The sequence below is a fragment of the Nelumbo lutea genome, chromosome 1, assembly GCF_056320005.1.
Source record: "Nelumbo lutea isolate HS-2025 chromosome 1, American lotus-T2T, whole genome shotgun sequence".
Lineage (NCBI taxonomy): Eukaryota > Viridiplantae > Streptophyta > Magnoliopsida > Proteales > Nelumbonaceae > Nelumbo > Nelumbo lutea.
The window spans coordinates 59,328,249-59,356,100 of record NC_142684.1 but is presented as its reverse complement, the minus strand read 5'-3'; the positions used below and the strand labels follow the sequence as shown (position 1 = coordinate 59,356,100).

Here is a 27,852-nt window from a genome sequence, read left to right as displayed (position 1 = left end):
CCCTCCCTTTCAAGAACAAGCAGAAGAACTCGAGGATGAAGATGATAGACGGTTAACATCGTCTATTAGAGGTTCCCTCCCACTGTTCACGTGCTGCATAAGTGATCATGTGACCTCCCTGTCACATGTGGACTTAAGTAACAATGTGACCTCCCTGTGGTCACGTGTGGACTTAAGTGACCATGTGACCTCCCTGTGATCACGTGTGGACTTAAGTGATCATGTGACCTTGGCTTCTTAGAAATGGGCTCAAAACTGGGTCCAACTGAATAAGATTTTCTCTCCCTTGGCCCAGGAGAAATAAGAGGGTCCACAGGCTCAGCATTCTTGTCCGACCCCACCTGAATATTAGGCCCACCATTTCGACCCACCTCCAGTTCACCCAGATTCTTTGTTGGCCCAAAAGCTGGCTTCTTAAAACATGCATCTTCTTTATTCCCCTCCCCAACCTTAAAACTTTTCGTGGCATTGTTCCCAACCACCTGTGAAAAAGGCCTGCTGCATGTCAGAGGGGTTACTTGTGTTTTAAGCCTCTGACTTTCCAAAAAACCCTTGTTTTTATGACTCCCCAAAAGCTGTTGGCCCATTTTAGTGTAAGACCCAGATTCTTTTGAGACTTCCAATCTGCTTCCTCCACGTACAGCTGCTTCCTCCACCTGTTCTCCTCCCTCCATTCTTGCTTCCTTCCACAAGCTTGCTTCAATGGAGGAAGCCAACCAAACTGACACGAAAACTCCCTCCACTCTAATCTCCACCTTTCTTGGTATATCTTCAGGCCTCACTCCATTGAGAAGAATAGCCGCAGAGTGGAGGTCCCCCCAGTAAGCACCATCCAATCTCCCTTCACACATCACTGCAATGGCCTCTGCAACTTCTTGCCTCCACAGATGGAATGGCAGCCCTATTATCCTTATCAGAACCCCATCTTCAATCGAGAAGTTCTTGGCATTAGAGAGGGGATTCCATTTGAATGCTGTGACAGTCCCCAGATCAGTCTGGAAGTTGACAACCGAGAGGTCTACTCTGCTCTCCCCAAAATCAACTACAGCTTTACATTTATCGAAGGGAGTCACAATAAACTCATGCTTCAGTTTCAGGTTCAATATTAAATAATCTGCAACTCTCCTCCATTCAATATTAAATAATCTGTGTCACCCTTCTTATTTACTTTAATAGCTGATGTGTTTAGTAGATTGATTTCAAAAGCTGACAGGAAGGGTGTAGTAAGAGGGTAGAGAATAGGTGGTGTCTTTATGGATGATTCCCTCATAAAATGGTCTCCAAATCATCTATAGAAGTGGAATAGAAGGCTTTGTCATTTGTTTGTAGTGAGATTGTCTGGTTACAATCTCTTTTTAAGGATCTTGGTGTTCATCTTCCTACTTCTATTCCTCTCTATGCTAACAACACCAATGCTATCAAGATTGCTTCTAATCTAGCTTTTCAGAAGAGTAATTCACTGAAATCTGTCTTTTGAAAGATTGGAATAATTCACTGAACTGTGGTGGAATTAAGTGAAAAGGATATATTAAATTGTTTTATTGTTGATATGGCCTCTTCTGGGAGTGAGATGAAGTCAAGTATTGTGTTACAGCCGGATTTCATGGCTGTCCAAATGGTTTCAGTTAAGCTCAATGTTATAAACTATGTACCGTGGGTAAAATCAGTTGAAGTGAACTTGACTGCTAAAGGCAAACTAAAATATATTAAGGAACAACACCATAATTTAAGGGGTTTTTAGGAGATGTTCTGGGGGGACTTGTAATATAGACTTTATTGTAAATTAGAGGGAGACCAGAATGCTATCCAGCACTGAATTGTATTGTTAACATGATCTACTTAAATGAAATTTCTGTTGCTGATCCACAGAAAAAAAGGCAATCCAGCATAAAGTTGTAACCCCCTATTGGTTACCAACCAAGTAGGGCTGACTTAGTGTCCCCCCCCCCCCCCACCCAGAGCCTCCCACTCAAGCCTTGCTATGCTAATACTTCTCTAATGAAAGAACCTGCCATGGAATTAGCATCTAAGGTTCCACAAAACTATCTGTTTAGGTAAGAAGCTAATGCCTTTATTTCTCTCAAAAGAAACCTACAAAACAATGCAACTCTTTTAACCATCACTCTATTCCATCCAGAAGACAAGGCCAATTTAAGCCCTTGAAAATAAGCAACAAATTCTTCTCTGAGGGAATTCCTAAATGATTTCTGTAAACACATCCAATCCCTGAAAGTCCCAGATAGCCTCAGGAGCAACCATTGTTAAATTTTATCAACCTTCTCCCTGGATATCTCCAAGCATTAGATGCTTATCTTCTTTGAGGAGCATAACCAGATTTTGAGTCCCAAGATGAAAGCATTTTTTTCACCCTCCTAACAATCTCTTTCTTCAACCACCTAATTCCTCCACTTGACCAGCACCTCCCATTAAGAAAAAGAATTTTCTTTCCAAAATCCATTAATGCCCATGGTTTAAAATGTATATATATTTTCCAATATTTCCACAACATATTTACAGTTCTATGGGTACTAACATGAAATATTAACAAATATATCTCAAAATATTCTCCAATGCTTTAAAATCTTTCTATTTTTCTCAACAAGGCTTACTTTGTGATTATATCAAATGTAATTTTTTCAATTTACATGTACATTGATATCATTCAAATAATTTGCTATAAAACTTATATTTGCAAGTTTATCTTATCATTATTGATGATTCTCCCATTCTTATTTTCCTTTATAAAATGCTTTTAATTAACATAATTTAATAAAATGTAATCGAGGTAATCGACATTTTAGTATTAACACTCTTATGAAAGGATAAACAAAGCATATTCAATATGAATTATAACTTTTATTAAAAAAAATAATATAATACAACAAAAAATCCAAAATATCGACAGCTTATACCATATAATAATTATTTAAAAGTATAACTTTTATCATTTTCTAATGATGAAGCATTTAAAAGAGTATTCATTTTATAATTTTAAAAATATAAACAAATATCATGTACTAATATTTACAATTTTATAAAATTTTTGAAAAAAACCATACAAAATTTGTGATATTTCTAAAACATTTTTTCCAAGTGGTTGATGTTCCATGAAATAGACTACGAACTTTACTGATAGCTTGATTGGATCTTAGCTCAGTGTCCACTTTTGGGGTGTTTGATTTTGTTTTGTGGAGTTGACCTGTGGTCTGACCAAGTTGCTTTCTGTGAAGTATATTCATTTTGTGGGAACAACCATTTATCTTCTAGACCTTTGTGTGGTGTTTTTTATAGTCATTCTAAGCCTCCCTTTTGGCAGATCCTTCTTTTCAGTTTTAGTTTTATCAGGGCCTTCCCATAGCTTTCTCTCCATTTTAGTTTTCTTGAGAGCTTTTCCTTTAGGGTGATGTCTCACGGCAAGTGCAATGCATTCCCAAGAAGAATTATATTCTAAATATGGATATGTTTAGCTACTACTACTTGTAAATTTGAAATTGACAGTTGAAAATAAGTCCAAAGAATCCTGTAGAGAACACTGATGTGGGCTCCATGGCTGTGGTCCCCACTGTTTCGTATGACAGCACAGCATGTACTCTTTGTTAGTTATGTCAGTGTAAGTTGGTAGTTATTTCAGACAGGTTGTTATTTCATCTTATTATTAGTTTATGTTAGGTTGAAGGTTTTGAATGTACTGATGGTTCAGCTGATGAGAGTTCTTATTAGCCTGTATTTGAGTTTAAGTTGTTATATACTGGACCTGTGTTAATGGGCCTAAGTCTGTTTAGTGTTTTAAGTTGTCTGGGTGTTCCATCAGTAATCAGGGGCATCCCAGTCATTTCATGTAATATTGTACTGTACTTTAATATAAATAATAGTACTGTCGACTGGGTTAGAACAGCTCGACATTCACAGCATCTCTTGGTCTTCTCCTCTCCTCTACTGCTTCAGCTACAGCACTTCAGCTTTTATGGTATCAGAGCATTAAGCACCTTCCTGGTTACAGCCGACGCCAACTCTTCTCTCTTGCTGTCTTTCTTTTTTTTTTTCTGGGTTGCTGCTGTGAAACCCTAGGGTTGTAGAAGAACAAAACAAGGTTCAAACCTAGGGTTTCCCTTGGTTGTAGGGCGCAAGGGAAGTAAGACCCAGACGCTGATGTCCTACTAGACTGTTTCTAGTAGATAGTAGCTATTCGGCTACTAAGAGAGGTCTGTATAGGACAGACCTAGTTGAGGACTGATTTCAGCAGTCCTAGCAGGGGAGAACTCTCTTTACAGTTGCAGTACTTGAAGCTCAAGTGAAGTCTGCATAGCACAGTGGTGGAGGGCCCTTAGTTTCAGGTCGGTTACCAGCCCAGAACCCCTTATTTGCTGCTGTAACTGAACTGCTTCAGAACTGTGACTGTCTCGGCAAGTCTGAAACAGTGTTGCGAACTGTTAGAGCCTTCTTCAACTTTGCAACTAGTCTCTTTTTCAGCACTGTGATCACTTCGGCTAGTCTTAAACAGTGCCATCTACACAGAGGCTTCAGTCAAGATGTCTTCAGTATCCGGAGACGTTTCTTCTAGGGACAACAGACCTGCTGCAAGGTCTTCAAATCTGAAAAACCCTAATCTGCACGCTTGCAGATTACAAGTGTGCTGCTGGATGAGTACAACTTCAGGGAATGGTCCGTTTCTGCAATGCTTTTTATTACTTCCCATGATCTCACAGGCTACTTAGATGGGAATAAGAAGGAACCCGAGGTTAGCAGTGTAGAGTATGCTGTGTGGCACAAGGAGAATGCCACAGTTATGTCCTGGTTGCTTGCCTCTCTGACTCCTCGGGTTGCCAAGACTGTTCATCACTTTCCTACAACAGCCAAGATTTGGGAAAAGGTATCTAAGACCTATGGACAGAAGAAAAACAATGCTAAAATCTACAGATTGAATCAAGACGTTATGGCTTTAAGGCAAGGGGATGTGACAGTTGCAACATACTTTGCGACTCTGGAAGGCCTTTGGGAAGAACTTGAACATCACTTGATATTGGATTGGGAAAATGACAGGGGCAAGGAGAAGCATGATAAGCAGATTGAAGAGAGCAGAGCCTTTAAGTTCTTGGCTGGCCTGGACCCAGTGTATGAGGGTATAAGGTCACAAATTCTATGGAGAGATGAATTGCCCGAGTTACACCATGTTTATTATCTGGTGAGGAATGAAAAAGTCGAGAGAAAGGAGATGCAAGTTGACTCTCAAACTCAACCAACTGAACAATTTGGAGAACATTCAGCCCTGGTCTCCACTAAGGGAAACAGATATCCAGACAAGAAGCACCTTAAGTGCACTCATTGTGGTGGTGAGAGACATGTAAAAGAAAAGTGTTGGGTCCTGTATCCTCACTTGAAGCCAACTGCATTGAGAAAGGACAAGAAACAACAGAAGGGTCATGCGGCAAGTGGGAATCTTGTCACCAACAACAATGGTGACAACTCACAGAATATACCAACAATGTCTTCTTCTCTTATGGGGCAGGTTGCTGATTCCTCTGGAGCTGGTGCTTTGGGCTTCACTACTAGTGAGGTAGAGGTCCTTAGCCCGGCATTAGCCCGTCTAAGGAATAATTCTTTTGCTTCCACCTCTCTTGTCAGACCAGGTACAGTCTCTGCCTTTAGTGCAACTAGCTCTATTGACTCTACTTCTTGGGTTATTGATTCCGGTGCAACTGACCACATGACACATATGTCCTCCTTATTCTCTTCATGTCATTTGTTGTCCGGTCAGGATAAGATGAGAGTTGCTGACGGGTCTTTCTCCACCATCTCTGGAAAGGGGGTGGTTGACCTAAGCAATGACCTTTCTCTTAAATCAGTTCTACATGTTCCCAGTCTTACCTCAAATCTTTTGTCTGTTTCAAAACTTGCCAAAAATTTGAATTGTAGTATAACATTTTTCCTACTCATTGTGTCTTTCAGGACAGATTGACGAGGAGAACAACTGGGAGCGGTCATGAGTATGGAGACCTCTACTATTTCGATGCAAACATTGGTTCAGCCTTACAAGCATCTGCTGCTAGAAGTCCGGAGAGTGTGGAGTCGATAGCTAGGTTGCATTTGTGGCATGCTAGGCTAGGTTATGTGTCTTTCTCTTCATTAGAAACGTTGTTTCCTGAATTGTTTAAGGGCATTTCATGTCAGAGTTTATTTTGTGAAGTATGTCAAATGTCAAAACAATGTAGAATTGTTTATCCAATTTCCAGTAATGAAATTCGTGTTCCTTTTGATTTGGTTCATTTTGATGTTTGGGGCCCTTCACCCATTGTTTCCACTGATGGCTTCCGTTACTTTATCAGTTTTATTGACCACTATTCTCGATGCACATGGATCTATCTGTTAAAAGGACGGGATGAAGTACCACGGATAAATATGGCTTTTTGCAAGATGATTGAAACACGGTTTGATAAGAAGATGAAGCAATTCCGGTCAAATAATGCTGTTGAATATTTTGAAAAATCCTTGAACTTATTCATGGAAGATGTTGGCATGTTACATCAATCATCCTGTACTAATACCCCTCAGCAGAATGGGGTTGCTGAGCGCAAGAATAGGCATTTATTGGAGACAACTCGAGCCTTACTATTCCAGCACAAAGTTCCCAAGCAATACTGGTCTCAAGCTGTACTTACTGCATCATATTTGATAAATCGGATGCCATCTAAGGTATTGGGTATGAAAACTCCTTTCTCTGTTTTGTGTCCCACTCTTCCAGACTTTCCTCTCCCTCCACAAGTCTTTGGTTATATATGTTTCATACATGTGAAGGATCCAAAGAAGACCAAGCTGGATCCTAAGGCTACGAAGGGAATATTTTTGGAGTACTCTCCTACACAGAAGGGGTACAAGTGTTATGATCCTATCTCCAAGAGAAAGTATGTCACCAGAGATGTGGTCTTTTTTGAGTCCCAACCCTATTTTCAGTCTTCTCATAATCCTCTTCAGGGGGAGACTAGTGGGATGGAAGAGGATTCTCATTCTCCCTCCTTTTTTGTTCCTCTATCTGCCTCGGGCCTTCCATCCTCTTCTACTACTCTTAGTTGTGGCATTCTGAGTCAACCTAGTGAGGCTCCCACTGTGCCGGTTACTTCTCCTGATGCTGTAGATGTCCCTGAAGGCTTCAGTAGGCAATAGAAAGAGATACTCACATACAACAGAAGGAAAAAGGGCCCTCAACCTCATGACAACAACCAGTTGGACTCAGACTAATCTGTCTCTGCAATCCAAGGTAATTCTGACTTACATACTTCTGATTTGGATCTTCCTATTGCTCTCCGTAAGCCTATCCATTCTTGTACCACCCTGCACCCCATTGCTGATTTTGTTTCTTACTCACATTTATCTCCTACCTATCACTCCTTTGTGTCTGCTCTTTCCTCTGTACGTGTTCCTTCTAGGTACTCAGAGGCAGTGTCTGATCCAAGGTGGAAAGAAGTTATGAATGAAGAGATGAAAGCCCTAATGAAAGCAAGAACTTGGGAATTAGTGGATCTGCCAGAGGGGAAGGGCACTGTTGGGTGCAAGTGGGTGTTTACTATAAAGCACAGGGAGGACGGGTCCATTGAAAGGTACAAGGCCAGACTTGTGGCAAAGGGGTTTACTCAAAAAGAAGGAATTGACTATAAAGAAACCTTTGCCCCAGTAGAAAAGCTCAACACAATTCGGGTTCTATTGTCACTAGCAGCAAATTTTTCATAGAAACTTCATCAGCTAGATGTGAAGAATGCCTTCCTAAATGGTGATCTTCATGAAGAGGTATTTATGGAACCTCCACTAGGCTATGACTTTGGTAGAAAGGTGTGTAAACTGAGAAAAGCATTATATGGTTTGAAGCAGTCTCCTCGTGCATGGTTTGAGAGGCTTTGTGGGGCCATGAAGAAAGTGGGGTACACTCAGAGTGGTGCAGATCATGCCTTGTTCATAAGGAGATAGGATAGCAAACTTACGGCACTCATTGTTTATGTGGATGATATGGTGATTACCGGGAATGACTTGGAAGAGATAAAAAGACTGAAGGAGTTTTTAGCTTCGGAATTTGAGATCAAAGACTTGGGCCATTTGAGATATTTTCTTGGGATTGAAGTTGCTAGGTCAAGAGAAGGAATCTACATATGTCAGCGGAAGTATGTTCTTGACCTACTAGAAGAAACATGCATGATGGGGTGTAGACCAGCAGATACTCCAATAGAACAGAATCATGGCCTACAAGAATCAGTAGAGGAGGACTACTGTGATAGAGAGAGATACAAAAAATTGGTAGGGAAGCTGATATACTTATCTCTTACTCGACCAGATATTGCTTATGTTGTACATGTTGTCAGTCAATTCATGCACTCTCCAAAGGTCCCTCATATGAAAGCAGTTGAAAGGATTCTCAGGTACTTGAAGACTTGCCCAGGGAAGGGAATTCTATTCAGGAAAAACAATAGAATTGAAATTGAAGCTTATACTGATGTAGACTGGGCTAGTTCTGTTGGAGATAGAAAATCAACTTCAGGATATTGCACATTTGTGGGAGGGAACCTGGTCACATGGCACAGTAAGAAGCAGAATGTAGTTGCTAGATCAAGTGTGGAAGCAGAATATCGAGCTATGGCTCACGGGGTTGCTGAGCTCCTATGGCTCAGGATCCTTCTTAATGAGCTTGGCATTAAATCTGAGGGTCCTCTCAGATTGTATTGTGACAACAAGGCTGCCATCAACATTGCAAATAACCTGTGCAACATGACAGGACAAAACATATTGAGATTAACCGATATTTTGTTAGAGAGATAATAGTCTCGGGAGAGCTCTGCATTCCTTATACTCCATCTAAAATGCAAATTGCAGATGTATTGACTAAAGGATTGGCTGCAGCAAAGTTCATGAACCTTCCTAGCAAGCTAAACATGATTGATATCCATGCTTAGCTTGAGGGGGAGTGTTAGGTTGAAGGTTTTGTATGTATTGATGGTTCGGCTGATAAGAGTTCTTATTAGCCTGTATTTGAGTTTAAATTGCTATGTATTGGGCCTGTGTTAATGGGCCTAAGTCTGTTTAGTGTTTTAAGTTGTCTGGGTGTCCCATCACCCTCTAACCTTATGGGTGGTCCAAGAGATGTTGGTCCCTGCTGGTCTTCCCATGAAATCATGCCATATGTTTTCTAACCCAGTCATTTCATGTAATATTGTACTGTACTTTAATATAAATAATAGTACTGTCGACTGGGTTAGAACAGTTTGACATTCACAGCATCTCTTGGTCTTCTCTCCTCTACTGCTTCAGCTACAGCACTTCAGCTTTCAGTTTATTTGCCATGTAAGCATTAAGGGCAATTCTGCCTTTTTCTACAATTAGTAAACATATATATATTAAGAGTGGGCGGCAGATCCATTAATCAGTCCCTCTCTCTCTTTTCTAAAACCCTTGTGTACTTCTTCTTCTCCTTCTTTTCTTCTTCTTTCTTCTTCTTCTTTTCTCCATCTGAAACCTTTTTACTTTTAGATTCAAGACTGATTGAAGTCTTGATCGACTACTTGGTATCAGAGCCAATCTAACGTTTCTCATGTGTGTCTAGTCCAGCCGACCACATGAGAATTGCCTAAGGCTGTAAGCTTAGAAAGAACTGTTCGTTGGCTGATTCTTGGAGGTTACCAGAAGGATTTAGCAGCAGTCCGAAGGCTTGTAGAGGCTTGGGGAGTGTTTTGGTAATCAGGAAGAATCAGAGAAGGTTAGAAGGATCAATATTAGGGTTCAGGCCAAGATTGAAGGTGGCGATCAGAGTTTTCAGGGTAAGTTTTTATCTTTCCTTGAGATCGTCATCAGTCAAAGATAGGTTGGACTGATCTAGGAGGAGCGGCTGAGCTCTCCTTTATTTTCTCAGAGGCAATCAGAGTGCTCTGATTTTTTTTAGGGTTTGTCCTTAACCCTACGACCAGATTTGACTGTGAACCTATTTGGAAGGTGTGGCTGAGCATTGTTTCTATTCTCACAAAGATTTCCTTAACCCTACGATCAAACCCTAAATCTGTTTCAGCATTCCAGATTGTTTTCTAAGTGAGTTCTAGACTTGTTTCGGCTTCAAAGCCTGTTTTGGGGGGTGAGAACCTTTATCAAGAATTGGACTGCTTATATTCTGAACTGTCAATTGGTTTCAGATCAGATCTGAACAGGGTTCACCCTAAAATTCAGAACTGTCGATTGGTTTCAGATCAGATCCGAACTGAGTTCATACAGAATTCTGTTTCCCTTGTTTGTGGAAGACCTAGGCTGACTGTGATCAGTTGTTTAAGTGCTGTTTTCTATTACAGTAGCTCTAATAGTTTTTGATTACTGATTCTTAACCAAGAATGGAGTTCAAGAATCAGGGGGAAGGTGTTTTGGGGACTAGCAATTCTGGTAATATGTCTGAGACTGCATTTCAGATTACAACTGTGAGGTTTGATGGATCCAACTACTTAGAATGGGCCCAATCGCCCATGATGGCTATTGGAGGAAGAGGAAAACTTAGCTACCTATTGGGAGATATGAAAGAACCATCCAAGGAAGACCAAATGTATACCAAGTGGGTTCAGGAGAACTACTTGGTTATGACATGGCTGTGCAACTCTATGCAGCCACATATCAGCCGAAACTATTTGTGGGCAAAAACAGCCAAGGAGATCTGGGATATCATGAAAGAGACCTACTCCCAACCCCTTAATGTTGCTAGAGCCTATGAATTGAAGTGTGAGGTTAATAACCTTAAGCAAGGAGAGAAACCAGTCTCCGTTTACTTCTCTACTTTGAAACCTCTGTGGCATGAAATTGACCATCTGGAAACACTTGAGTGGGAAAGTCAGAAAGATGCACAGACTCATAGAAAGCAAGTTGAGACTAATAGGGTGTTTGAATTCATAGCTGGTCTGAATTCTGATTATGATATTGTGAGATAGCAGATACTAACAAGGGTCAGCGTGACCTTATCTCAAGCCTACTCCTTGGTGCAGAGTGAAGAGACTAAGAGAAAGGCTATGATGCAGCATCAGCCCTTCCCACCAGCCCTGGCAGCAGTTAAACCTAAGTCTAGGGGTGATACAGAAAGAGATATGAAGAAGGAAGATAAGCGGGATCTAGTGTGTGAACATTGCAAGAAACCCAAGCATACTAAAGACACATGTTGGAAGCTGCACCCTCATCTAGTCCCAGCAAAACTGAGGAACAAAAGGGGTAATGCTCATATGGCTGTTAATACCGATTTTGCATCCTCATCGGGCACAAAAGGCATGCCCCTAGACACCCTAACTATTGTTCGGGCTGCCCTAATACAATTGGAAAAGGAGGTTGGGAATTCAGCTCAGTCATCCCAGCCATCATCAGCTCCTACCACATCAGCCTTTGCTCATTCAGGTACTCGGGCCTCAGCTTACCATGCTTCAGCTCCAGGTAACACTGAACATTGTTGGGTAATAGACTCAGGTGCATCTGACCATATGACTAGCTTGTCATCACTGTTCACTACCTATCACTTATCTTCTGGAAGAGATAAAGTGTCAATTGCTTATGGTTCCCTTGTTCCAATTTCTGGCAAGGGAGACATCAAACTATCTAATACCATTTCCTTATCCTTAGTCTTACATGCCCCTAAGCTTGATACTAGTTTTCTTTCAGTCAGTAGTATTACAAAACAACAAAACTGTTCAGTAACTTTCTTCCCTGACTGATGTGTTTTTCAGGACTTGGAGACAAGGAAGGTGATTGGGACTGGCCATGAGACGAATGGGATCTATCTGCTTGGAGAGAGTTCTCATTGGAAAGATCATGGAGATAAGAAGTCTTTTGTTTCTCAGTCTGTTAGTCCGGTTATGCTTTGGCATAATCGGTTAGGTCATTTATCATTTCGGTCTTTGAAGAGTTTGTTTCCTAATTTGTTTGAGTCGGTTCAGATGTCAAATTTGAGATGTGAGAGTTGTGAACTTGCAAAGCATTGTAGAACATCTTATTCCTTGAGTAATAAAAGTAGTAATTCTTTTAATGTTGTGCACACCGATGTTTGGGGCCCGTATCACATCCCTTCTATGGGGGGGTACAGATATTTCTTGTTGTTTGTTGATGACTGTACCCATTTTTCTTGGGTTTACCTTATGTGTTCTCGAGATGAGGTTCCTGCTCTGACCCAGACCTTTCATCAGATGATTTTAACCCAGTTCGGTGTCAAAATCAAAATCCTCAGATCTGATAATGCGAAAGAATACTTTACCAAGCCATTGGCCTCTTATCTACTTGATCATGGGATTATTCACGAGAGCACTTGTCCTTATACACCACAGCAGAATGGGGTTGCCGAGAGGAAGAATAGGCACATTTTGGAGGTGGATAGAAACATTATGTTTACCTCCAATGTGCCTATCCATTTCTGGGGCGATGCTATTCTCACAGTAGTGTATCTCATTAATCGAGTTCCTTCACGGGTTCTTGACATGAAGCCTTCGTTTACCCTTCTATACCCAAATGAAGAAATATTTATTGTTCCCCTTAAAACCTTTGGTTGCACCTGTTTTGTTCAAATTCTTGGACCTCATCGTTCCAAATTTGACCCTAAGGCCTCCAAATGCATTTTTCTCGGTTACGCACACACTCAAAAGGGTTATTGCTGCTATGAACCTACTTCCGGGAGGAGATTTGTCTCGATGGTTGTTACTTTCTTTGAGGAGGTCCCCTATTACCCTATGGTTTCTCCTCAGGGGGAGAGTAGTGAGAATGGGGGGTTTTTTCCTCAGGGGGAGAGCAGTGAGAGTGGGGTTAACTCATCTGAAGTTCCTTTACCCATTCCATTGAGTGATGAGGGCTGTAATGGGGAGGGTTGTCAGAGGTGTTAGGAGTTGAAAGTCTATCACAGGCGGTAAAGGCAGGTAGATTTCGGTCATCAGCAATCCAGGCCAACCCCAGTTCCTTCTGCGGATCCAGATCCAGGTCCCACTGAGATACCTTCCATTATTGCTACTTCACTTTCTTTGGATGACCTTGACCTCCCTATTGCAGTCCGTAAAGGGAAACGGCGTTGCACCACATCCACATCTCACTGCATTTCCCAGCTTTCGTCCTATGATCGCCTGTCTCCCTCTTACAGGTCATTTCTCACTTCCATTGTTGATATTCCTATCCCCAGAGCAGTGCATGAAGCTTTGTCAGTTCCTGAGTGGAAAGATGCAATGAAGGCTGAAATGGATGTCCTTCTGGGGAATAATACTTGGGAGCTAGTTGACCAACCCAAAGGAAAGAAACCGATTGGATGTAGATGGGTATTTACCGTGAAACATAATGCTGATGGTTCCATTGAAAGGTATAAAGCCCAGTTAGTTGCAAAAGGATTTACTCAGACTTATGGTATAGACTACTTGGAGGCTTTTGCCCCAGTAGCAAAGATGACCACTATTCGAGTTCTGTTAGCCCTTGTGGCGAGTTATTCTTGGCCTTTGTTCCAGATGGATGTTAAAAATATCTTTCTAAATGGAGACTTACATGAAGAAGTCTACATGCAATTACCCCCTGGATTTTATGATGCAGAGACAGGTAAAAAGGTTTTCCGGCTGAATAAAGCCTTGTATGGACTAAAGCAGTCCCCCAGAGCTTGGTTTGATAGATTCAGACAAGCCCTTGGAAAATTCGGCTATGTACAGGCCCAGTCAGACCATACATTATTCATTAAAAGAGTGGACTCTTCTTTAACCTTGCTTGTTGTATATGTGGATGCTATTGTGGTAACAGGGAATGATAATAGTGAGATTGAGTCCTTCAAACAACTCCTTCATCAAGAGTTTGAGGTGAAAGATCTGTATGCATTACAATACTTATTAGGTATTGAGGTTGCTAGATTTAAACATGTGATCTTTATTTCTCAAAGGAAATATGTTCTAGATCTGTTAGCAGAAACTAGAAAGTTTGGTGTCAAGCTTGTAGATACACCCATTGAACAGAATCACAAGATCAGTGCAAAGGGTGGAGAGCCTCTTGAAAACAAAGCTATGTTCCAACAGTTGATTGGAAAACTCCTATATCTTTGTCTCACCCGACCAGACATCAGTTATGCAGTCAGTGTTATCAGTCAGTACATGCATTCTCTTAGAACTATTCACCTCCTTGCAGTTGAGAGAATATTAGCATACTTGAAGGGATGTCCAAGTAGAGGTATATTATTAAAGAATAATGATCACATGAAGATAGGGGTCTATACAGATACTGATTGGGCTGGGAGTGTTGATGACAAGAGGTCTACCTCTGGATATTGTGCCTTTGTAGGAGGTAACCTTGTCTCTTGGAGGAGTAAGAAACAAAGTGTTGTTTCTCGCTCTAGTGCTGAAGCTAAACATAGATCGATGGCTAATGGAGTGGCTGAAATCCTATGGCTGAAGTCATAACTTGAAGAGTTGGGTATTGATTATAAGAAGCCCTTGATGTTGTATTGTGATAATCAGGCTGCTATTAATATAGCTCACAATCCGGTACAGCATGACAGAACTAAGCATATCGAAGTTGATCGACATTTTGTCAGAGAAAGGGTTTCATCTCAAGAAGTGTCTCCCGTATATCACCTCCTGCATGCAGCTCGCAGATCTTCTTACCAAGGCTGTTCCAAGGAAGAAGTTAGAGGCAGACCTATGCAAGTTGGGAATGACAAATATCTATTCCCAACTTGAGGGGGAGTATAGAGAACACTGATGTGGGCCCCACGGCTGTGGTCCCCACTGTGTTCGTATGACAGCACAGCATGTACTCTTTGTTAGTTATGTCAGTGTAGGTTGGTAGTTATTTCAGACAGCTTGTTATTTCAGCTTATTATTAGTTTATTTGCCATGTAAGCATTAAGGGCAATTCTGCCTTTTTCTACAATTAGTAAGCATATAAATATTAAGAGTGGGGCGGCAGATTCATTAATCAGTTCCTCTCTCTCTTTTCTATAACCCTTGCATATTTCTGCTTCTCCTTTTCTTCTTCTTTGTTCTTCTTTTCTCCATCTGAAACCTTTTTACTTTTAGATTCAAGACTGATTGTAGTCTTGATCGACTACTAATCCAACTTGGTGAAAATACAGGTCCTGTATATGGTTACATTTTTTAAAGCACGGTACAAAAGCTACATGATTTTTTTGGAACATCAATCAAGAAATAAACCCATAAAATCAACATGTATGGATGCATGATTGTGCAGCATCTAAAGATTCTTGAAAGAGGATGGCATGTGTTCCTTGGTCACCTCCATATGAAGATTTTGTCAAGCTAAACTTTGATGGCAGTAGCCTTGGTAATCCAGGGAGGTGATTTAGAAATAGAGATGGACATGTTATTGCATTGTTCTTAGGGCCAGTGAGAGTGGAGATTTAATTCAAAATTTATGACCAATGTTTTAAAAGGTGGAGGTGTGAGCCATAGTTCAGAATGTAAGAGATGTAACCTTCCTTAAGAGGAGAGGTATGAGGATAAATGAGTAGGGGGAGGAGGAAGAAGAGGAAGGAGGATCTCTTTTATATTAAGATTTCTCTTTCCTTCCCTTCCGTTCCCTTTTCTTTTCATTTTTTTCTTTTTCTTTTCCTTTCCTTTCTTTTTTTTTTTTTTGTTTTTTTCTGTCTCTTTGTATTTGGTGTGTGTGAGGCACATGAAGCGTACGCCTCATGAAGAAGGCGTATGAGGCGTATGCCTCTTGCACCTGAGGCATATATCTCAAAGGTATCAACACCAGGGCGTTCTGGGGGCACCTCGCCGTACACCTCCCACGCCTTTTAAAACACTGTTTAGGACTGCGTTCATGGCTGTAATTCAAGGACTACAGATAGCTAAAGAACTGAATTTGAACAAGCTGATTGTTGAAGGACTAGTGGTGGGATGGCTACACTGCTACAGAAGCTGGGGACTGTTATTTGGGGTTATAGGGATGAAATCAAGAAGGTTAAATGGTTAACCAGAAATATGATAGTGAGTATACAATGGGAAAGGAGATCGGCTAATTGAATAGCTGAGTATCTAGCTAAGCAAGGGGTCCATAGGGATCAGTTATATTGAGCTCACTTATAATTCTTTTTCTGTTTCTGATTAGATGAGGTAAATCTCACCCCTATCAAACAAATGACATTTAAAGATTCTTGATTAGAATAATGCGATGAAATATGGTTTCATAACCAAACAGAATATTGGACATTTGCACTGACATGTACCAGGGCCCTATCCTACTAAAGTAGCAAGGGGATGTGTTTAGAAAGTGAGATAAAGGATGTATGAACCAAGAGGCTCAGTAAAGTTGCTTCTATGAGGTTTTGGTCTGGGAAGCCTCTTTGTTGGGTAGAAGCCTGAACTTGCTGTTCAGGTGGATTCCCAGGTCAATCAATTCCCTAGTGATAGTTTAGCCAGGGCAGGAGTAACTCGACAAGGGTGTGATTGCAGGATGCCAGGTCCAGGGGCCCTATTAACTAGGTATTTTTTGTTGTCATGGTTATGTATGGCCACTTCTATGCTGCTTCTTTGTATTGCACTAGTAGCTTTTTTGGCAAGCCAGGTCTCTTTTGTGATTTTCAAAACAAATTCTGTCAATTTTTATCAAAAAAAGAAGTTGCTTATACGAGGAACTCTACTGTACTCTTGTAATATAATGATTCATTTTCACAAATAAATAAATTGGTACTGATCTGTTAATGACTGAATAATACAAATATGCAAGGTGTCAAAATATAATTATGCATTGCATACCTATCATGTCTCTTTTCAAGCCAAACTTCTGTCCAGGGAGAAACTTGATTTTTGGAATAGATAAGATCATGTGGAAGATTATCAAGCACCTGTAAATGCAAAGGTAAGTAGGTTATTTGTGTTCGCATGAAAAACAAAATATACCTAATATATGTTCAGAAATATGTAGGAGATGTTTGTTGAAATACAAGGATTCCTAGCAAAGGCAAATTTCATTCCACCATACCAGTTTTTGGTACTATAACAAGAAATCGTTTAATCACCATCTCGACTCCAAGTGTACCTCACCAAGGAGGCATGGTTCAAAATGTCCCTAATTTCCCTAATATTTTCACAACATATTTCCATTTCCATGGGTAGCGAGACAATTTTACCGGAATTGACACATTCCGCAATGAACACTACCAGCACTATGTGGAGTACAAGAGATGGCTTCAATGACATATTCCCATCTCCACTTCCATGGATAGCGACATGAAGTTTTACTGGAATCAACATATTTCTGAACACTACCAGCACTATGTGGAGTACAAGAGACAGTATTATAACATAAGTTGGTGACAATATTGTAAATATGCAGAGTAACAATATTATTTCCTGCCTAACTTACATGATTACCACTTTGAGCTAGCTTAATATTCATTTCAAACATGAAACACAAAGTAAAATAATATTTTTTGTTTGTGTAATAGATTATTTAATTGATCTATTACAACCATTTACATAGTTCAAATTTTTCTTTAACTCATTCTATCATGAAGCTTTGAATCTTAAGGTTCACAGGACTTTTGTTTATAACCTTAGTTTCTTAGCTTTGTTTAATGATTTGGAAGAAGAACAATTTAAAAAGGTTCGTTTATGTTTCTTTTATCATTTTATAAAATATCATTCTATATTTTTGCATATTTTAAAATGTTTCCACCATGTCTAATAATTTTTACAATATTTCTGACATTTCCAACATGTTTCCTATATTTGGATGACAAATATTTCCACTAAGACCAACATTTTAAACCTTTCATGGAGGAAAACTAATGTAACCTTAAAGAGATTATATGCTAGTGAGAAAAAAATCTATTGGCACAGGATGATCTGAACTAGAGGAGTCTAGGTTTAGACATTAGAGGTGATGGAGTAAAAAAACAGAGAAAGAAAAAGTTAAGTGAGGTGGATTATGATAAAGGGAGTGTTGGAAGGAAGGAGAGGAAGAAATGGTGAGTGGAATTGTCTACTCAGGGTGCAATTGTTTTTGGTGTCCATGAAATTGATAAGCTGGAATGTAAGAGGGTTAGGAAGCTCAAGAAAGAAGGGAGTGATTAGGGATCTGTTGAGAAGAGAAAAACCAGACATTGTGTTTATTCAAGGATCTAAGCTGTCCAAATTAGATAAGAAATGGGTGAGAAGTATATGGTCAGCTAGAGATGTAAGTTGGGCATACGCACAATCTTGGGGAGCATCAAGGGGAATTATAACTTTGTGGAAAAATGTAGAATTGGAGTGTACTGAGGAGTTAATTGGGATTTGGGAAATATTCAATGTCCATAAAGCTAAAGAGGAGAGTGGATGATTGGGAATGAGTTTTAACTAATGTGTATGGACCCACCTCTTATAAGGAAAGGGAGGGACTTTGGAAGGAGTTAGCAGCAGTGAGAGTTTTATGGGATGGTCCTTGGTGTTTGGGGGGAGATTTTAATGTCATAAGATTCTTAAATGAATCAAACAACCCAAACCATCAGATTACATTGAGTATGAGGAAGTTTAACTTCTTTGTACAAACCTTTGAGTTGCAGGACCTACCTATTCAAAGGGAAAATTTTACTTAGTCAAATATTCAAGAAGTCCCCACTTGTTGCAAGTTAGACAGATTCCTTTTCACAACTGATTGGAAAATGGAATGGTGAGGATTAGTGGTCACAGCACTACCGAGACTGTTGAAGATTAATCAGTTTTGTGTTGTTTTATGAGTAGATGTTTTATGTTAGTTGTTAGATAGGAGGTGGGGACCACAATAGTTATGTGAGTCAAAATTTTATTATGCTTTGTCTTATATATGCTGTTTTATGTTATGCCGCCATATAAGGGCATAGTTGTCTTTGTACTGCTCTTATATTTTTAGTATAAATAATAAGTGAAGGGGGCGGCCAGATTATTGCTCTCTTTTCTTTTCAAGATCTCTTCTTCTCTTCTTCTCCTCTCTTCCTTCTATCTTCAAGAAACTACTTTTTCTGTTCATATTTTTGAATTCAGCATATTTCTACTTGGTATCAGAGCTTCGGCTAGGGTTCTTGAAGCATTCTCATGCAGCCCTAGATCGGCCGACTGCATGAAGTAACGAAGGGCTGATCGATTTGCTATAGATTGCCTGGTTCTTGGATTTTTTGGTGGGATCTAGTCATCAGGAAGGTGATCTACTGTTTGGCATCAAAATCAGGAAGAACTGGAGTAGAGGGAAGAGTCCCAAAAAAGTTGGACTCTTTGTTTTTTATCTGATCTTGGGCGCCCAGGTATTGTTAGTTTTCTTTTGTTATTCTGAAGATGGCAATTAAGTTTCTGGAATTTTCTGAGCCTCCTAGAGTGATCAATTCACTCTTCTCTCTATTGGGAGGGGTGGGGAGGAGAGAGATTTCTCTCCAGATAGGGTTTTCTTCTTCTGGAAGGGTTGATTTCTGTGTGTGTGATATTGAATTGCTTTTGGAAGATCTCCAATCTACTTTTTTCTTACTATTGAACTATTTGAAGTAAGATGGAGAGTTTGAGTACTGGGGTAAAATCCACTAGTACCATGGGACTGGGTGTTGGAGGTACTAGTGATATTTTTGGGTTTGGAATCATTACTACAGTAAAACTTGATGGTATAAATTATTTAGAGTGGGCACAATCAGCCAAGATAGCTATTGGTGCCCGTGGAAAATTCGGATACATCACTGGGGAGGAGAAGAAACCTGATACAGATTCTTCCCGATGGGTGCAGGAGAATTACATGGTAATGTCCTGGCTATGTAATTCTATGTTATCTCATATTGGAAAAAATTTCCTATGGGCTAATACTGTTAAGGAGATTTGGGATGGAGTTACTGAAACCTACTCTTAGAAGCATAAGGTAGTCAGAGCTTGTTAGTTAAGGAATCAGGTGATAAGCATAAAAAAGGGAGAAAAACCCCTTACCTTGTATTTCTCCATGCTAAAAACCCTTTGGCAGGAAATAGATCATTTAGAAATTATGGTATGGGAAAGTGTAAATGATGTAGCAACCTATCAAAAACGGGTAGAGAAAAATAGGGTTTTTTAGTTCTTGGTAGGGCTGAACCCTGAATTTGACATTGCTAGGCAACATATTCTTTCTAGGGAGAGTGTGACACTCTCTCAAGCCTATGCCTTTGTTTCTAGAGAGGAGAGCAGGGGGAATGTCATGCTGAGACAGCCTGGATTGACTAGCCGGCTATGGTTAGTACAACCAAACCTAAGCCGAATGGAGATAGGGGGAGTAGTGAGACTAGAAGGGAAGATAAGAAGGACTTGGTGTGTGACTATTGTAAGAAGCCTAAGCAAAACAGGGATATTTGTTGGAAGCTTTATCCAAATCTTATGCCTGCCCGGATAAGGAATAAGAAGGGAAATGCAAATGTGGCAACTACAAGAGACTCTTCGGCCCTTCTTTCCCAAACTGATTGGGAATCCATTGCAGTAGCAGCGATGGGAACAAAATTGGAGATGTTTGGATAGCTTATGAGTAAGAAAGATACAACTAGCTCTAGCCTTTCAGATGGACAACAAAGTGCAGGAGCCAACCACACCATCTTTCCTATAGTGCCTTATCACCCTCCTACCAAGCTTTCCTTTCTTCCCTGGGTTCTATGTCTATACCCAGAAATGTTACTAAGGCTCTCTCCAAACCTGAGTGGAAAACAACCATGCAAGAAGAGATGGAGGCCTTGGTTAAAAACCAAACTTGGGAAATAGTTGATCTCCCTCCAGACAAGAAGACAGTCGAATGTAGATGGGTATTCACTATAAAGTACAGGTTCAATGGCAAGATAGAGAGGTACAAGGCAACATTGGTAGCAAAAGGGTATACTTAGACCTATGGTGTTGATTATCTGGAAACCTTTGCACTTGTAGATAAGATGAGTGCAGTTCATATTCTTTTATCTCTGGCAGCCACCTATTCATGGCCCTTGTTTCAACTTGATGTTAAAAATGCTTTCCTCAATGGTGATTTACAGGAGGAAGTATACATGGACATTCCAACAAGTTTTTATGAAAATGTTGGTAAAGGAAAGGTGTGCAAACTCAGAAAATCATTGTATGGCCTAAAATAGTCACCTAGGGCTTGGTTTTACATGTTCAGAGGGGCACTTATCCGTTTTGGGTACATTTAAACCCAGTCTGATCACACCCTCTTTGTAAAGAGGAGAGATGCTATGGTGACAATTCTGATTGTGTATGTGGATGATATAGTGGTTACAAGAAATGATCTGGAGGAGATCAATGATCTCAAAAAATCATTGCAGCAAGAATTTGGGATCAAAGATCTTGGTGAACTCAAATACTTCCTGGGGATTGAAGTTGCAAGATCCAAGAATGGGATCTTCATCTCTCAGAGAAAGTTTGTACTTGACATACCGTTGGAGACTGATAAGGGAGGGACCAAACCAGCAGACACTCCTATTGATCCAAATCATAGAATTAATGTTGTCGATGGTGAGCTGGTAAAAAATGTGGGGAGATATCAAAGAATGGTGGGCCAACTGCTATATTTGTGTATGACACGACCAAATGTTTCCTATCCTGTCAGTGTTGTGAGGCACTACATGCATGCACCTCGGGTTCAGCACTGGAAAGCTATTGAGAGAATACTTACATATCTGAAAAAGCAACCTAGCAGAGACATTCTTTTCTCAAATCATGAAAATCTGAAGCTAGAATCCTATACAGATGCAGACTGAGTAGGGTGCTTAGATGATAGGAGGTCTACATCAAGAGTGTGTACCTTTGTAGGTGGAAACTTGATCTCATGGAAGTGTAAGAAGCAAACAGTTGTGGCAAGGTCAAGTATAGAGGCTGAGTATAGATCCATGGCTCGTGGTGTCTCAGAACTTCTTTGGATTAGATCTCTTTTTAGTGAGATTGGGGTGAAAGCAGAGGAACCTATGATGTTGTATATTGACAATCAGGCTACAATCAATATTGCCCAGAATCCAATTCAGCATGATAGGACAAAATGCATTGAACTTGATAGATAGTTCATAAGAGAAAGGGTAACAACCGGAGAAATCTGCTTGATTATGTCTCTTCAAGGTTGCAGTTGGTTGATGTTCTCACTAAAGGGGTGGCAAAGAACAAGCTTGAACATGATCTACGCAAGTTGGGAATGTGTGACATTTATCCCAACTTGAGGGGGAGTGTTGAAGATTAATCGGTTTTGTGTTGTTTTATGAGTAGATGTTTTATGTTAGTTGGTAGATAGGAGGTGGGGACCAGAATAGTTATGTGAGTCCAAATTTTATTATGTTTTTGAGTCTTATATATGCTGTTTTATGTAATGCCACCCTATAAGGGCATAGTTGTCTTTGTACTGCTCTTATATTTTTAGTATAAATAATAAGTGAAGGGGGCGGGCAGATTATTGCTCTCTTTTCTTTTCAAGATCTCTTCTTCTCCTTCTCTCTTCCTTCTCTCTTCAAGAAACTACTTTTTCTGTTCATATTTTTGAATTCAGCATATTTCTACTAGACCAATTTCAGGCCATTGCCTAATAAGTCTATCCTAAGAGAGGGTGGGGGTGGGGGGGAGAGGTGGCCCTTGCCTTTTCAAATTTGAGAATATGTGGCTATTGCACCCTGATTTCTTACTAAAGGTGAAGGAGTGGTGGGAGGAGGATCAAGTGGAGTTCAGGTGGAAGGGTTATAGATTCTATAAGAAACTACAAATGTTGAAAGCAAGAATTAAGGTTTGGGATAAAGAGATTTTTGGAAGGATCGAAGAAAGAAAACAGGAAATCCTCGGTAGAATAGAGGAGATGAATGGTATGGAAGTTGAGAGAAGTTTGAATTCGGAAGATAGGAAAGAGAGATGGGGGTTGAAAAGGGATCTAGAAGCCATTTTAAGAAAAGAGGAGGTTACTTAGATGTCAATGGCTAAGGGATGGGGATGGTATTACCAGCTTTTTTCATATGTTAGCAATTGGGAGAAAGAGGAAAAACTCAATGCTGAAATTGGAATGGAATGGACAAAGTATTGACAAGAGATGAGGGCATAGCTAAGGCCTTTGTGAACCAGGCCTTTGGGTTAGAAATTTTTTTTAAATTTGGCCAGTCACTAGATCTGGTTCTGCCAGATCTAATCAAATTTCAAATCCATTCAACAGATCTAACCAAATATTCCAAATTGGAGTTTTCAAATTATTTTAAGCTAAAATTTCAGTAAGGCCATATTATAAGCATTAACCAAAAAAGGCTGTTGAAGACCCAATCCAGTTGCATGCACCTATATTACAATTTCATGTACTTTATTGGGAAACAGATTCTCTACTTCAAACCTTTAAAAAAAAGATGCTCCATATTTCACAAAGCAACATAGAATGAAGGACTGAGGAGCAGCAACCATACTCCATTAAGCAATTTCAGAAATTTAAATTTCTAGATTAACTAATGGCAAATTGAAATATAGTTTGTCCTTAAACAGGTAGAGAGGTTAACACCAAGAATAAAGACCATACCATAGATTTGAAATAGCTCAAGATAGAGTATGTACCTCAAGCATAATAACCCAACATGGTTGCGGATTCACATCCCCTGTTTAAAAGCAAAAGTATCACAACTATCAATCTAGTGGTAGATACCAAAGGTATTACAAACTTCAAGGAATAAATATATAAGATACCAATAAGAAATCTATAATAACAGGCATTCTTCTTAATACCAAACTCAACAGGACTCCCCTTTCAGCTAGTGTTATGCATCTCCATTCTTCTTAATACAAGATATTTTTCATAAAAATAAAACAAGAAAACAAGATGAGATCCCCTCCTCCTCCTCTTAAGGAGGCTTACGCCTCTTGCATTCTGAACTATGTGTCACGCCTCTAGGTAATGGAAATATTTTTCATCATCATCTAAGCCTTGTCCCAATTATACAGGGTTGACTACATGAATCCTGATTCACCATTCTATTTGCTCAGTGCTATATCCATTGTTAAATTATGAGCCTTTAAATCATTTCTTACCAACACAACTCATGTCCTTTTCCATTTGCCCCTAGCTTTTCTAGCCCCTTAAACTTGTAACAGATCGCTTCTTCTTACAGGTAAAATAGATGGTCTTCTCTACATGTGACCAAACCATCTCAGTCTACTTTCCATTATTTTACATTTTATCAGCTGTTGGAGCTATTTGTAGGTTCAATTGAATGAGTTCATTGATGACCATGTCCTTTATAGTTTTTCCACTCATCTTAACATGTGTTCGCAATATTAACTCTCACTTTTGGGCATGTTTCTTGACTGCCCAATATTCTACTCCATACAGCATTATAGGCATTTACAATCATTTTATGAAACATTCTCTTTAGCCAAAGTGGTTTTCACCTATTACATAACACTCCAGATGCACCTATTTTGAGTTATTTCTTGGTCTTGAACCCTAAGTATACCCTGATTTGAACTCCTATTACCATTAAATTAAATTTATATTGCTATATAATAATAATAATTATTATTATTACCATTATTATTAAATTTATCAAAAGTATTTTTCTTCTCTTTAAAAAATGGTGTAATAGGTCTCAGAATGCTAGTGTACAACTTTACAATTCTACAAGATCTCGAAAAAATGTCATGAAACTGGAGGAGAATGAACTCTTTGGTCTTTGCTACTCAGGTTTGCCCTAAAGCCTGAAATCAGCCCTGCTCCTGTAGCTCAATTAGGACTTGTTCGTTTGCTCTAAAGTTTGACATCTGAAAGTGCAATAATTACATTAAGAGGTATATTGGTATTGGTGAACTTTTCTTTCCTCTGAACTCTAAATGTAGAGAATGTTGTTCTGAATTCTGAAAATTATCAAATATCCATTTTGACCCCATATATTAGAGTTTTTGTTTGTCTTTTTGGGGGTATCATTGGAAAACAAAAAGTTGTATGATTGCACTTTATGAGATAAGAGATAAGAGGAAACAAACAACCATTTTTCTCTTAAAGTTAAAAGATTCCTCTTAAGAGATAAGAGTTAAGAGGAAACGAATAAGCCCTTAGTGAATTTGGCCAAAATTTTGGTAACGCAAATAAATAGGAGGGGGAATAGGGGATCCCCTGCTGAAGGCCTCTCTGATTATTAAAAAAAAAAATGGGGGCAGATTAACTAAGATGGAGAAGCTCAGGATCGATATGCACACCTTAATCCAAGTACATCACTTACTGTCAAAATTCATTTTCATCAGCATGGCCCTAATTGGCATGGTCACATACCATTTGCAAATCAATCCTGGAGTACCATCACAACTCCTGGAGTCAATTATCTTGTTAGCAATGAGAATCCCATCTAAGATTTGTCTGCCAAGGAAGAAACTAGAAAGCACCTTGAGAACATGAAATAATATGTAGCATTAGTTTCATCCACTCTGCCAAAACTTTAGACACTATTTTGTAAAAGCTCCCAGTGAAACTATTGATCTAAAATCTTTCAGTTGAAAAGCACCACCTTTCTTCGGAACAAGGACAATGGCAGTGACGTTAAGGCTCCTCTTCAAGGTTACATTGATGTGAGAACCTGAGTCATAATGTCCCCCTTAATAAACGACCAACAATTTTTTTGAAGGAGATGGGGAAACAGTCCAAACTTGAGGCCCTATCAGCATCTATCCCACACTTCTGTTCATCAAATCAGCATTCAAGGTGGACTTTGGGCTGATCAGAGATTTTGTCAAACAGGTCAACTTCCACATTGGGTCCATTGCATTGAGGATCTTTGAAAATGTTCTTGTAGAAACCTGTAATGGTGTCTTTAATCTCCTTCTCACCTTCAACTCTTTCATCTTCAGTTTCAAGGCTTGAAATAAAGTTCTGTGTCTGGAATTAGAAAGTTTGTGAAAAAAAAATTGTGTTGCCATCTCCCTCCCTCAACCAAGACACTTTGGCATGCCGGTGCCACTTGACTTCTACATTTAATGCTTCCTTGTTGTAGAGGGCCTTAGCCTTTGCTCTCTTTTACTTCTCTTCTTTAGGACAACTACCCCTTTATTCCTTTTCTTTTATAGTAAAATAAAATTTATTAAATAAAAAAGAAGAAAGACTACCATTTTCTTCCCTGGCGTCCACCTCCAAAATTATATTCAAAAGCTCTCCTCTCAATCCTTCTGTAGGTTGAGCTTCTCCAGGCCCTGATCTTATCCTTCACTTCTTTAAGCTTTCTTGCCATGATATGGAACCCTGTCCCCTCCTTATCACAAGCAGACCACCAACTCTTCACCAATGTTTTAAAATGTGGAGGTGTGACACGAGGCGTTCCACTACCTAGAGGCGTGAGGTGTAGTTCAGAATGTAAGAGGCATAAGCCTCTCGAATACGAGGCATAAGCCTCCTTAAGAAGAGGGAAATGAGGAGGAAGGAGGGGGAGGAAGAAGAGGATGATTTGGAACAAGATAATAATTTAAAAAATTGTGCCTATGCTTCTTTTATCATTGTATATTTTGCATATTTTACAATGTTTCCAACATGTCTATAATTTTTTCAGTATTTCCATACGATGTTTCCAACATTTCCGACATGTTTCTTATATTTGGACAACCGACATCAACATTTTAAACCTTGATCCGTTGATCATCAATTATTATTTGGTTTGTTTACCTTATAAATGTTTTGCATGGAAGATGTTTGATGAAATGTTTCAGCAATGATCCTTTATTATGCTCATCAGTTTTGAGTTATTGTTAGCGAAATCCTTGGAGTTTTGATCTCCTTAGGTGACCTGGTATTTTGATCCACTCTATCTAGTTAGATTTCCACTGGTCAACTCCAATTCCTTAATTTGGTTTATGGCGTTCACAGTTGGCTTTCCGTTGCCCAACTCTAATTCTTTACTTTGGTTTATGGAGTTCACCATAGTTGGCTTTCCACTAGCCAACTCCTTTAAATAATTTTGTTGGCATTTCTACGAATCTAGTTGTTTGGCATGGTTGGTACTTCAGATCAATGATTTTGATTGGCCTTTTAATGGCTAGCTTCAATCCTTTGACATGATATGTGTTGGTTTTCCATTGGCCAGCTTCAGTTTGATGATTATTAGATCATGACTTAGCTCTACTCCGGCCTTCTGACATGAGTTCATATCACTTTGTTACCTTATTCAGCTTTCTAACATCCAACTTTGGTCTCTATGAGGCTACTACAACATCTCAAGTTTCATGGTTGCTACTTCAATACTACACCAATTTTCATGGAGGTATCACTTTGTTACCTTATTCAGCTTTCTAACATCCAACTTTGGTCTCTATGAGGCTACTACAACATCTCAAGTTTCATGGTTGCTACTTCAATACTACACCAATTTTCATGGAGGTTGCTTCAACATCCTTACTTAAAAACTCAAGCTGGTTTCCCCACCTTGATTTTGAGGGAGGGTGTAGAGAGATATATTGTATTTGGGTTTTGTTTCAGGAAGGGTGTTGGAAGATAATAGGGGTATATTTGTAATGTTGATCAATTTTGGGGACTTACACGTATTTATGGGAGGAAGAGGTGCTTGTATGAAATTCTGATATAATTGGGTATTTTGCTTATTTAAGTTATCTGTTGTGTGGATTAGGTTGTGTTAGAGTGGACATTTTGTTGTGAGTCTGAGGTCAATCACGTATCTTTTGTTCTCATAATGGTTATTTTTCCCTCTCTTCCCATGGATGTAGACTACTAGGCCAAACTAAATCTTGGTGCTTTCTCTATTTCTTCCTATTTTCTTCTTGGCTTACAATTCTCTTTCCTGCTGGTTGCCACTACAACTACAGGTTCTACTCCTAATTCAACCCATCCTACACCATAGAAATAAGTAGAGACATGTAAAAGCATATTAAACCAGATGTCAAGAGAGAGAAAATGATGAGGATCCTTAAACTGAAGAACTCTAGATGGCAAAAATTAATCAAGTAG

General features: G+C 39.5%; 1 protein-coding gene and 1 long non-coding RNA gene across 2 annotated transcripts in view; one reads left to right on the top strand and one right to left on the bottom strand.

The window, feature by feature from the left end:
- The window catches only part of LOC148874752 (NADH dehydrogenase ubiquinone complex I, assembly factor-like protein (DUF185)), an 84,574-nt gene that overhangs the window by 28,690 nt on the left and 28,032 nt on the right, over positions 1–27,852 (bottom strand). The window contains exons 8-9 of the mRNA XM_088965379.1: positions 23,472–23,512; positions 16,719–16,807 (exon numbers count right to left, since the gene is read on the bottom strand). Of these exons, the coding sequence (XP_088821505.1) occupies positions 16,719–16,807; positions 23,472–23,512 (130 nt within the window). The remainder of the gene's footprint in view (positions 1–16,718; positions 16,808–23,471; positions 23,513–27,852) is intronic.
- On the top strand, positions 708–27,582 carry LOC148874753 (uncharacterized). The gene is made up of 2 exons (XR_016105243.1): positions 708–1,097; positions 27,060–27,582. It is a non-coding gene; the product is annotated as an uncharacterized LOC148874753 (long non-coding RNA).